Source organism: Bidens hawaiensis, unplaced genomic scaffold (assembly GCF_021521415.1).
Source record: "Bidens hawaiensis isolate Kalapana, Puna unplaced genomic scaffold, B.hawaiensis_p1.1 tig00001575_1, whole genome shotgun sequence".
Taxonomy (NCBI): Eukaryota; Viridiplantae; Streptophyta; class Magnoliopsida; order Asterales; family Asteraceae; genus Bidens; species Bidens hawaiensis.
The window spans coordinates 1734129-1746196 of NW_027491088.1; the positions used below are offsets into that span (position 1 = coordinate 1734129).

General features: G+C 45.9%; 1 protein-coding gene across 1 annotated transcript; it reads right to left on the reverse strand.

Annotated features, from left to right (window-relative positions):
* Positions 1-3662, reverse strand: LOC143587523 (C2 domain-containing protein At1g53590-like). The gene is made up of 11 exons (XM_077068794.1): positions 3357-3662; positions 3209-3283; positions 2799-2942; positions 2609-2704; positions 2232-2363; positions 2008-2160; positions 1878-1919; positions 1744-1792; positions 1546-1638; positions 1279-1462; positions 1-1193 (listed from the first exon to the last, which is right to left on the reverse strand). The coding sequence occupies exons 1-11, from the start codon at positions 3480-3482 to the stop codon at positions 161-163; spliced, it is 2127 nt and encodes a 708-aa protein (XP_076924909.1). The 5' UTR covers positions 3483-3662; the 3' UTR covers positions 1-160.
* Between the last annotated feature and the right edge of the window lie 8406 nt (positions 3663-12068).

Here is a 12068-nt window from a genome sequence, read left to right on the forward strand (position 1 = left end):
TTCCACCCACAAATCCATCTAATTTTAGAGCAAAATAACTAAGTAGATTCACCATACCGAGTTATAAACAAGCAAATCTTTCCATTTACATATAACAAATCCATTGAAACAAAGTACAACCACATCAAAGACAATATATTATCTCCTTCACAGTGAACTTTCAACATGTTTCTTGATCTGCTCTTCTGGAATCATCAATTATATCCGCAACGTCGGTTCTGACCCTATCTGGATCATCCGCATTAACTTCACCCGACCTGACAGGACTCATACCAGCTTCTTGTGAATCCACCTGACCCGGACCAGACAAACCATTCGGGCTTGCCTCACCGTCACCTCGGTATCCAGGTGAACCAACAGGCCCAACCTCGCTCGAAGTGTCTGACTTCACACCTATATCATTATCTTTCCCTTTACTAGACACCTTACGTGATACCGCATGCATCAAACCACGAGCTGAGTTCCCGGTTTGCTTCATAAAACCTTTGACCGTCTCTCTTTTCCTCTTATCCGGACTATTACTCACTTCACTTCCATCCGGGCTCTCTTCAAACCGGACTTGCGGGTCCCGACCAGGTACTTCAAGTTTATCCACCATCACCAACTTCACGTTAACCCCCTTTTCATTAACCGCACGCACGTTTTTATGCAGAATTTCAGTGTCTGCGTCTTCTTGTTTCTCAAAGTTTCTTGATTTATTATCATCCTCGGGTTTCGGGCTTCTTTGAAACAACGAGCCGACTTTATGGAACCCTCTCTTAACCATGTTTCTGGACTTCGGTTTGGCTTCCTCCACACTTTCATCAGTGCTGCTCGACTCATGTGGGAACGGTTCAGAACCAATGCTACTAATCACTGACTCACTGTCTTTATTGATCACCCGATTCTTCCCCTTTCTAGGCTCCCAAACTTGTGCCACCTCAGCACCCGGGCGTTGAACCCATATGCCAGTCTCCCTTTGCCCTTCGACATCAATCGGTTCAAGATGATCGGTTTCTGTTTTATTAGGTCTTTCAGGCGGGTTTTGTGACCCGTTTTCTTTCTGGAATTCGTTCTTAGGTGTGTCGATATCTTCTTTAGCTTTAATAACTGTAACTGCAATATGCAATCTTCCCGTTTTTATGTTTTTAAGGGGCAGCCACATGTCATGTCTCTCGCCATCTCTAAAATCATTAATCTTTACACAACAAACCCTGTATAAAACATGCGCATTGCAATCATATGAACACGAGTTCAAAGTTTAAACCGATGGTCAGGAACTTTTGAATAAAAACGAACCCGAGGGCGTCGTCATAAATGTGATCTTTATCATGGACTTCAATTTCAAGAAGATTAGGCAAATCCCATGAAGTGACAGGAATTTTGAACTCTTCAAGCCATTTTGGAGATAGTGTCTTCTTTTGCGTCTTGGTCTTGAACCGGTACGCACCGAACTGGCCTTTTATGTAAGGATCAGCCAACCCTGAAACACGGTTCGGTTAGCCCATAATCCACGTGTTGACTACACGGCAAGGAATATTAATGAACTTTTTAAAGTAAATTTACCGTTTATGTCTGATCGTTTCATATCTGATCCTTCCACAATTTCCACTAATGCATAACCAACCGGCTCCTTTGCGTCAACTGAAAACCAAGTTTCTAAAACATAACAAAGAAAAGAAAATAATTAGATTTAAACTTTATTACAATACGCGTTAAGAAATAAATTTCATTGTAAATTTCGAGTCAAAAAATCTTTCGTACCTTGTTCGGGTGACACAAATTTCTCAACATCCACCACCAACATATTAGGCTGCAAAAACAGTAACCACCATTTGGGTTATAGTTCATCCTTATCAGGCCAAAAACGTTATATGGGTCAAACAAAAGAAAGTTACCTCCACCAGTGTCTCCTCAAATGCAACTGTCAGAAGCTTATCCTAATAAAGTAAAACAACAGATGACACACATTAGATTGTGTTCATCTGTAATACACTCACTAGTAGATCAAGTTAACCGAGTACTAACCAGCCATCCTGCAATCCCAGGAACTTCAGTTACATCGACACCGTGAGAAAAGATCGGTTTCACTGTCATTTGAAAATATGGTGGTTCAACAAAACAGACCCTCATGCGTCCCAGAAACGGCCATTTTGGGAGAAATTTTATTCCCGCCAATACCTAACAAATTACATAATTAAAGAAGTAAATCTTGAGTTTAAGACAAAAAAATTAATAAATAAACAGCCGACCTTTCCTTCGACATGCATTCCTGTTATATGCATTTTAGCTGACATCCCAAAACCCAATCTTTTGGTCAGTTTCGCTGCTAATATCGCGCTCATGTCATCGGCCGTCTTAAAATTTAATCCCAGTTCCAAAACCTTAAACATAATATATTAGAAACCAAATTAGAATTAGAAATCACCAAAAAGATATTGGTAAGTGTATGTCTATGATTCCCTTCTAACACAGGTCTCAGATTTAAATAAAGCTTCCACTGGTTTTCTGCCTTAACCCGTTGAAGGATACGTGTCACGTAAGCTGTACTTTACCAGACCAACAGGTGGGGTGCGTGAGTCTTACCTAACGGGTTCTCATGGCAACCCAAAAAAGAAAGTTAACTTACCAAATGATCATCACCAGTAGATTGACGACAGACCCTCATGTCTGTAATCATAGGAGGAGATCTTCCCAGATACAAATTCTGAACCATAGCTTCTTTCTGTATATATCGTCACATACAAACATGAAACTATAAAGAGTGCAGATTCGATCATACAAGATTAAAATGAATAATATTAGGATCAGATTCGTACCACGGTCCACGGTTTGTACTTCTCCAGGAACCAAGGTATGATAGGGAGGAGAATCTTCTGTGAGACTATATTTTCCATACATATTGGCCAAATATTTTCAACCAAATGGTTCAACCACCGAACCGATTCTGAATCAGATAATACCTACACAAAACCAAAAAGGGAATTAATAATTTGATAAATTTCAGTTTTTGGGCAATTATTAACCTTATTACAATAAATAAACAATAACAATAATAATAATAATAGTAATAATAATAGTAATAATAATAATAATAATAAATTTACAAGTAAAAAGGGAAAGAATTCACAAGCCTAACAATTTACTAAATTAATTATCTGTAATCTAAGAGCATCATTAAAGCTTTTTGTATAAATATCTTGCAAAGTAATATAAAACAAAGATTTACCCTTTTTTGATTGGCTTGTCTTCTTTCTTCAAACCTCACCTTTCTTCTGAATCTTATTGCAAAGTTCTCATGAACCTTGTAACACAGAACACCAATTAAACTATGCAAACATAATAAAAAAATCTAGCTTGCTTTCTTGCTTACTTACCAAGTAAAGATAGATGAAAGAGATGAAGTAAACCAATGGGTGGCAAGAATTGAACGCAGAAAGCAACCATATCACCAAGAACACAATACCCACATGATGAATAATCGAAACCTCCGTTATATCCATGGAGTTGAGTTTTTGACTTTTCTATCGTTTTGTCGAATTTAGCTGTTTAAACCATGAAATCAAAGAATTAAAACAAACCCAGTTCAAAAAACACTCTATTTAAGGTTTTGAATGGAACCCAGAAACAGATTTTGGATTAGTGAACGGACATGAAAACCCCTAAATTTAACTAAATGGGTTTTGATTGACGAAGCAGCAGCTAGTGTTGGACTTATGGAGTCTGATACGTGTCCTACAAGTGTATTAATCACATGACAGACGTGTTGTCCTTGCACTGGTTTATCTTTTAACTTTGTCCATTTGGCAATGTGTCGGCATCATACGTGTAATTTTGTATTTCAGACGGATCTAAGAAATACTTTAAATAAATATATTTCAAATATTTGGATACGATTCTACGATTTTTAACAAGGTCAACTTTTCAACCTATTTAAATGTTATTCATGATAATTTCTTTAGGGTAGATCGAATATGAGATCGTGAAGAAACACTAACCGGACCCCGGACAGATTACTGATAACCTGGGGGTTAGAGAGATGTTTCCCACGAGGGGTTAGACCCTTGGAAAATGTTTCTTCTGATAACCTGCAAAACAGACACCGTGAGCTCGTCACTGAGAAGGGGGGGTTCCTCCTTGTGACCACCCTCCGGCGTGAGAATCAGACTAGATTGCTCTTTAAATATAAAAGTATATTAAGAGATTGCTAGAGCAGATATCAGGTATAATATGATGATATAAGATAAGATATGATGGTCATACCATTTGTGATATTTATAGCCGAAGGTAGGTTTCCAAGGAGGTATGGCCGGCTGCAACAGTGTTCCTGTTCCACCAACAGTAGCCTACGCACGTGTCCTGCTGGTAGTTGGTGGGTAGGTAGCGGCTGATAGTGACCAGACCTGCTGTATACTATTCCTTTCCCACCAACTGCCGGCTACGCACGTGGTATGACAAGAGTTGGTGAGTAGGCAGCGGCTAATAGTGACATACAGTGTAGGAGCATGCTGCTCGCCATACTGTTGTCCATAAGCTGTCGTATCTTTAGTCAGATCTTTTTCCCATACCTCGTCAGGTACAGTACAGAAGATCTTCCTGTATCGTACGGACTGGCTTATTTGGGCGGGAGTATTCCCCCTCCCGCCCTTGTGCGGGATAGTTCCCGGCTTCGCTCATTCCTTCAGGTGACACTGAGTGATTGAGAGCTAAGTGTCTTGTGCGTGTAGCCTTGCTGCGCGGGTGGCCTTCCCTAATGGCTTGTATCCGAGGCTGCGGGGACAGGCGGAGTCCTTCACCATTGGGAGGCATTTCCTGCGGGAACAGCTTGCGTACTGCGCGTAAGGACGTCACGTCTCTGAGCATGGTTGGTCCTGCGGATCCAGTTGGTTTCTGCGCAGACGTTCTTGTTTAAGGTGAGTCTTGCGGGTCCAACTGGGCTCTGCTGGGACCTACCTCTTCAAGTCCCCCCAGTCCAATGTTCTTCTCATGCGTGTTTAATAAAGTGAGGTGAACTTTTGGACTTAAGCAAAGGGTTTTGAAAAGGGGTTTTTTAAGGTTTTCCATAGGGATTCCTCCCGCGGAAGTCCTTGTCACTTGCAGAAATTCCCGAGTTTCCTGCTTGGTCTTTGGGTATGATGCGGGCAGGTCTGTAACCTCCTCGCAAGTCAGGAGCGTTGAGTCCCACTTGTGTGGATTCTCCATGAGGTTTTGGTAGTTTTGAACATAGTGATCAATTATGTTTAAACCACCAATTCCATCCTGGAGCTTCAAACAACCTAGTTCTCGACGTTCCCGCTATGCGGGGATGTTATTTCCGTTCCGCAAGCATTGCCCAGAAGATCCTTCTTGGTTTCAATTTCCAGCGGAGCGCTAGGTATGTGAAGGGTTTTGCCTTAACACTGTACCTGCGCTCGTCTTACGGTTACTTTACTTCCAAGGTATTCCTGGCGTCAATTCCCTGCGGGTGCTAGGTATGTGAAGGGTTTTGCCTTTATACTGTACCCGCACCCGTCTTATAGTTACTTGGTTGCCGAGGTACTTGGCTTCAATTCCCTGCGGGTGTTAGGTATGTGAAGGGTTTTGCCTTTACCCTGTACCCGCATCCGTCTTACGATTACTTGTTCGCCAAGGTTTACTTGGCTTCAATTCCCTGCGGGTGCTAGGTATGTGAAGGGTTTTGCCTTTACACTGTACCCGCATCCGTCTTACGGTTACTTGTTTGCCAAGGTAAGGGGTATTTTCCCGCTTACTATTTAATATTTTCAAATTTTGAATTTTGAAATTCGAAAGGTTGGTGGAAAGGTAGGAACAGTCCAAACCTCTGAAACGTCGTGCGACAGTTTCTTCTGACTGTGTCAGGACGTGCAGGAAGTTATGGTGACGTGACATTATATGGTCATTCCAGACGCTTTTTACGGCGCGTGGGCGCGATTTTTCGGGCGCGTGGCCGCGAAATTACTGGCACACGTCCTGTCAACAGCTGTTGCCAGCCTGCTTTTTGCCACGTGTCATAGTTTCATTGCACCTTAGATTTCTCTCTCCTCCGCATTAAATTCATCGCATTAATTGCGATTAGTATATAAAGGGGGAGAGGCCTCTTTGTAATCCACACTTTCACCTCTCTTCTTCTTTTTAGCGATTTCCGGCAAATACTCCCCTTTTCAGGCAAGCATTTTCCCGAAATCGCTTTCTTTCTGCAAAATGTCTTCTCATGATGCTGAAGCTGTAGCCGACGATAGGAGTACTGCTGGCGAGTGCCAGTGTGCTCTACCTGTCGATCAGTACCAGTACATCGTCAGGAAGTTCATGCTTGAGTCTCTTGAGCCTGAGTTTCCTGAACCCCACCAGACTGTGTACGATGCCCCCAGTGGCAAGATCGGGGTATATGCTGCATTCTTTGTTTATGGGAACCTTAGGTTCCCATTGACAAAGTTTATGTACCGTGTCCTGGAGAGGCACGGTGTGCACCTAACCGAGTTGCATCCGATGGCGATTGCCAAGATCCGGCACTTCGAGTGGGTGTGCCGGATTCTGGGTATTGAGCCCTATGTGGACCGCCTGATGACCTTCTATACTTGGAGGTGCATCCAGGGGTGGTACACCCTGACAACCCGTATTAAGGGTTTGAAGATCTGCGTGACCGAGCGCAGTCTCCGATCGTGGAAGCGGGAATTCTTCTACATCTCTGCCCGCGCCATTCCCATTGCCATGAAGTTTAAGAAGGGGCAAGCGCTTCCGAGCCTTCACGCTTCCAGCTACCAGGAGGCGGAATGGTTCGCGAAGATATCCCGGGTCCAATCTCCGGTTTACCAGTTTGCGGAGTCCGGGATGGTGATGCTGGGGATGAGCCGGGTATGGAAGGAGGCGTCTCGGTTTCCCATCCTTCTCGAATACGGTTTGAACTCTATTCCTTATGGTATGTCTTGTCTTTCTTGCTTATATTAGTTTGTCTTCTAACTGTTTCTTTTCTTTAGAGGGGAATGATTTGGAGTCGCTCCTGTACCCGCGGGAAGCTGACGGTCCCGTGCGGGTGGGCACTCGTGCTTTAGACGAGAATGAGTTGCCCATCCTGGAGCAAACGGCGGATCGGTTTGTGGAGGTCTATCCGCCGGGCCAAGAGATCCTGAGCCACCGGCGGCCAGGTAAGGCGCTATTCTATCCTCAACCCCTCAATGCTGTACCCGCTGCTGGAATTCCTTACATCCTGTCTTCTTCTGAGGAATCCGCAGATGGTCCTCCGCTGGTGCGGAAGAAGAAGGCTGCCGGCGGGAAATGGAGGGAGAAGGTGGCCTCCACAGCTGATCCGGTGCTTCTATCTGACACCGAGTCAGATAGTGAAGAGGTGGCGGGGCACCCCGGTGGTGAGAAGACCACTGCTCCGGAGGCTACGACTGTTACCTCCGGAGAACCAACGACGACGACGGTGACCGGCATCAAGAGACCGGCTCCATCGGGTTCGTCCCCGCCTGTCCGTACGTTCAGGCTCAAGAAAACCCGTAAGTACAAACATCCTTGTTTTTGTAGATTTATCATACTTCATAAATTTATTGTTAACACTTATCTTCTTGTGCAGGCGTGGATGTTGACGCATTCCAGGGTGGAGTGCCGAGTAGTACCTCTCCGCCGATGACGGTAGGCTTGGTCAGCCTACCTGAGGCGTCGACCCAGGCGCCTGCGCCTGCTCCCGCTGGTTCAGTTGCTCACTCTGAGCCGACTGTTCCAGCCGAGTTTATGCCACCGCCGGCCGTGAGTGCGATTTTTACGGCATCCTTCACTGAGCCGGCGGTTACGATTGCTGCGGATTCTGCGGCAGCGACTGCGGCGGCTGCCACCATGCCCCCGCCACCGGCACCGACGGCCGGCTCATCAGGTACGCATGGGAGTACTCGCCAATCCTTGCCACCTTCCCATCTGCCTGACCTTTTGGATGGGTTTCCTTTGGGTTCAGGTGATGGGTTCGGCGGCTATCGGCCTGTTATAGACCCTACAGGTGCGTAGGGTTCCTTTGGCCCTTTTTCACTTTTATTTTTTATTTTTTCCTAACTGCTTTTTTGTTTTTTGCAGTGTCGGATTCCAATGAAGTGTATGTTCCGCGATGGAACATACGCCGAGGAACAACCCTTCGTACCCCTGTGGAGTGCGTGGACTGGGCTCGCCACGCTGCTCCTCATGGTGCGTTGGGGGAAGCCATGGCTAGCTACCAGGAGGGTAGGCTAACCAATGAGCTTCGGGTTCTCCAGGCCCGGATGCAGCCGCGCGTCGAGCTGCTTTGTCGTGAAAACGACAAGTTGAAAGCAGCTCGCGCCAAGGACGTATCTCAGGCGCGGGCTCTTCGGGAGGAGAACCAACGGTTGGCCGCAACTGCTGCGGAGAAGGAGAAGGCCTTCAAGGCCCTCGAGGTTGAAGTTCAAGCGCGACTCGAGGCCCGCTCCAAGGCTGCCCAAGCTGTTAACGAACAGCTTCGGCTGGCTAAGGAGACTGCGAGGAACGCAACTGAGAGGGCCACCAAGGCTGAAGCCGTTGCTGAGCCTTTACGCGTGGAGAACGAGGAGCTCAAGGCCAAATTAGAGGCTCTCCAACGTGCTCATGATGCCTTGGCGATGGAAGATGCCAAGAAGCTCCAAGAGATCCTGGACCAGAGGGGCGTGCTTGACCACACCGAGCGGAAGCTTAAGGGCGTTGAAGAGGCTGCTGCAAAGGAAGTGCTACTTGCCAACCTCAACAAAAGCGAAGCTGAACGCGCCTGCACTCAAGCTCAAGCCGCCCTTCAAGAAGCTCTGGTTGCCAAGGAATGGCTTCTTCGAGAAGCGTTGCCTCAGGTATTTTAGCTTTGTCTTCACGCTTTCTTTTGCGACAGAAGTCTTACACTTGTACATTTTCTTTGTAGGTTGTGCATCGGGTCTTTTCAGAGACATCCTACGACGATGCTATGAGCGCAGCCCTCAACGCTTCTCACGAGGATGGGGAACGGGCTGGCTTCCTGCTTGGTCTAGGGTTCGTTGAGAAAGGCTTCCCGCCTTCCAACTTCCCTTTGTACAATGTTGATACTGAAGCCATATATGACCAAGCAGTAAATCAATACGCTGCCTTCCCGCATCCAGTGGTGGAGAAGGTGAACCAAGTAGCTGCTGCTGATGATGGGTTAGCTATCCTTAAAGGTTTTCTCGAACCGCCCCGTTCTTCTGATGGAGCGGGTCCAAGTGGAAGCGGCCCTGAAGCTTGATCTTGAAGATCCCTTCCCACTGTTAGGATAGTCTTGTATAGATGTATTTATTTTCTTTTCGTAGGCGGGTAGTTACCCGGCCATTCTTGTAATAATTCATTTGTGAAATATAAATCTTTTTGCGTATAAGATTGTTATTTCCTTCTTTGGGTTCCTTGCTTTATAAACTTATGACTTGCATACTTAGTTTAAATTAGCAATTTTCCAAGTGTTTAGAATAAGTTAACCTGTTGAACGTGGTTAATGGGTTAAAGTTTTGCTTCCTCTTTCGTGATTGTGCGGGTAGAACCGTCACTTGCACTTAGTAGGATGGCTAAACTTTAATCTTCATCTGACCTGCGTGTAGGTTTTCCTCATCTTTTGAGGATAAGTTAACCTTTGAACGCGGTTGATAATAGGTGTGAAGTTTTGCTTCCTCTTTCGTGATTGTGCGGGTAGAACCGTCACTTGCACTTAGTAGGATGGCAAAACTTTACCCTTATCTGACCTGCGTGTAGGTTTTCCTCATCCTTTGAGGATAAGTTAACCTTTGAACGTGGTTGATAATAGGTGTGAAGTTTTGCTTCCTCTTTCGTGATTATGCGGGTAGAACCGTCACTTGCACTTAGTAGGATGGCAAAACTTTACCCTTATCTGACCTGCGTGTAGGTTTTCCTCATCCTTTGAGGATAAGTTAACCTTTGAACGTGGTTGATAATAGGCGTGAAGTTTTGCTTCCTCTTTCGTGATTGTGCGGGTAGAACCGTCACTTGCACTTAGTAGGATGACAAAACTTTACCCTTATCTGACCTGCGTGTAGGTTTTCCTCATCCTTTGAGGATAAGTTAACCTTTGAACGTGGTTGATAATAGGCGTGAAGTTTTGCTTCCTCTTTCGTGATTGTGCGGGTAGAACCGTCACTTGCACTTAGTAGGATGGCAAAACTTTACCCTTATCTGACCTGCGTGTAGGTTTTCCTCATCTTTTTAAGAATTTTGTTTTGAACCGTTCGACGCGCGGTTGTCAATAGGTTATTGTTCAGTTTCCTTTCATGATTCATGCGGATAGACCGGCACTTTCATTTAATGGGATAATTGAACTCTTCCCCTTCAACTGACTTGCGTGAAGGTTTGTCACGTTATTGGGTTCGTGCGGGTAGGACCGCCTTCCCACGCAACGACTTCACGTAATGTGAATGCCGTCACCAGTGTTGCATAGTTTAACCGTTCGACGCGCGGTTGTTGATAGGTTATTATTCAGTTTCCTCGTTATGATTGGTGCGGATAGACCGGCACTTTCATTTTTGGGTGCTGAACTTTTTCCCCTTCAACTGACCTGCGTGAAGGTTTGTCACGTTATTGGGTTCGTGCGGGTAGGACCGCCTTCCCACGCAATGACTTCACGTAATTATGCGGTGAAAACCGGCATATTAGTGTTCAGAAAAGTATAAATGTAAAATCATCAGCTTCGATGTTCTTAAAAGAGAATCATTTCCATTAGAAGTGGCTCTTGGCCTTTTCTTTACAAATTGGAATTGATTTACATGCAAACTGTGTAAATGAGCTCCCTTCCATGTTGTTGGGATGGGAGTGCCATCGAGCCGATACGCACCTGGTTCGGGATCTCGTTCTTTACGCAGCATGTAGTCTCGATATTGAAGCTGGAATTTTGATTCGTGTTTTCCCCAGCTGGGGTTCTACACGCACCCGCCTGCTCAGCCTTTATTGCGCCACGAGGTGCGCGAGCGTCCCATCTCTGACAAATGCTTCGACCATGTCTTTTACGTCTGTGCATTCTTCAGTGTTGTGGCCTTTTGTCTTGTGAAAGTCACAGTATTTGCTCCGATCAGCATCGTGACGATGTCGGATTATTGGAGGCTTTGGCCACGGGAGCTCTTCAGTGGCGAATATCTCAGTGACGCTTTTGCTGAGTGGCGTCCATCTGGAGTTCCTGTGCGGCTGTGCATTATCCCTTCCGCCCAATCGATGTTGCAAGCCGGATGAGGTGTCAAAGTTTACCCTTGACTGCCAAATGCCTTGCTTCCGCTTTTTATTTAGTCGGGCGGTGAGGACGTTGTCTTCTCTCGTCTTCTGAGTGTAGAGGTTTGTGCTCTGTGGGAGATCTCTACCCAGTTGCTTCTCCGTTTCCGCATAGCGTTTTGCTGCTGTCATGATGGCATCCCATGTGGATGGCATGCCATCTTTACCCGTTAGGGTGCGGATGAGCTCTGGGTCATGCGCGCCCTGGATGAAGGCAGCGCGAACAAGATCTTCGCTGATATTGCCCAAACTTAGCTTCTTTGAGTTGAAGCGAGTGATGAAGTTTGGCAGAGATTCATCTTCTTCTCGTATGCATTTGAGGATTGTCCATTGCTCCTCGGTATACTTCCGTTGCTGGCTGAAGTGTTGGCTAAACTTCTGCTGGAAGTCTGCCCAGTCGTAGATGTGGTTGACCGGTAGACGATCAAACCAAGCTCTAGCAGCCCCAACAAGCGTCATTTGGAACATGTAGCACCACGTGGGTTCCGTCCAATTGCTGACGGTTGCCCCCGCTATGAATCTGTTCAAATGATCGTCTGGATCAGATATACCGTCATATGTGCCTATGTTAGGCATTTGTTTGGCACTCTTTGGGGCGATTGCTTCCGCAATGTCTCTTGCAAATTTGGACGTTCCCGCATTTGCTACGTTTGGTCTGAACGTTTTGGAGAAGTCTCGTGGACTTCCACCTGTGCTTTTTGGTTTGAAGGCTTGTCCAAAATGCCTTTTCGGTTGGGATTCCATTTCCTTACGCTTCCCTTTTGCCCTATGGCGAGGGTTCGCGTCGGAGTCGGATTCCTCCGAGTCATCCTCCCAGTATTCGAATTCGTCGGCCTGTTGTACGGAAC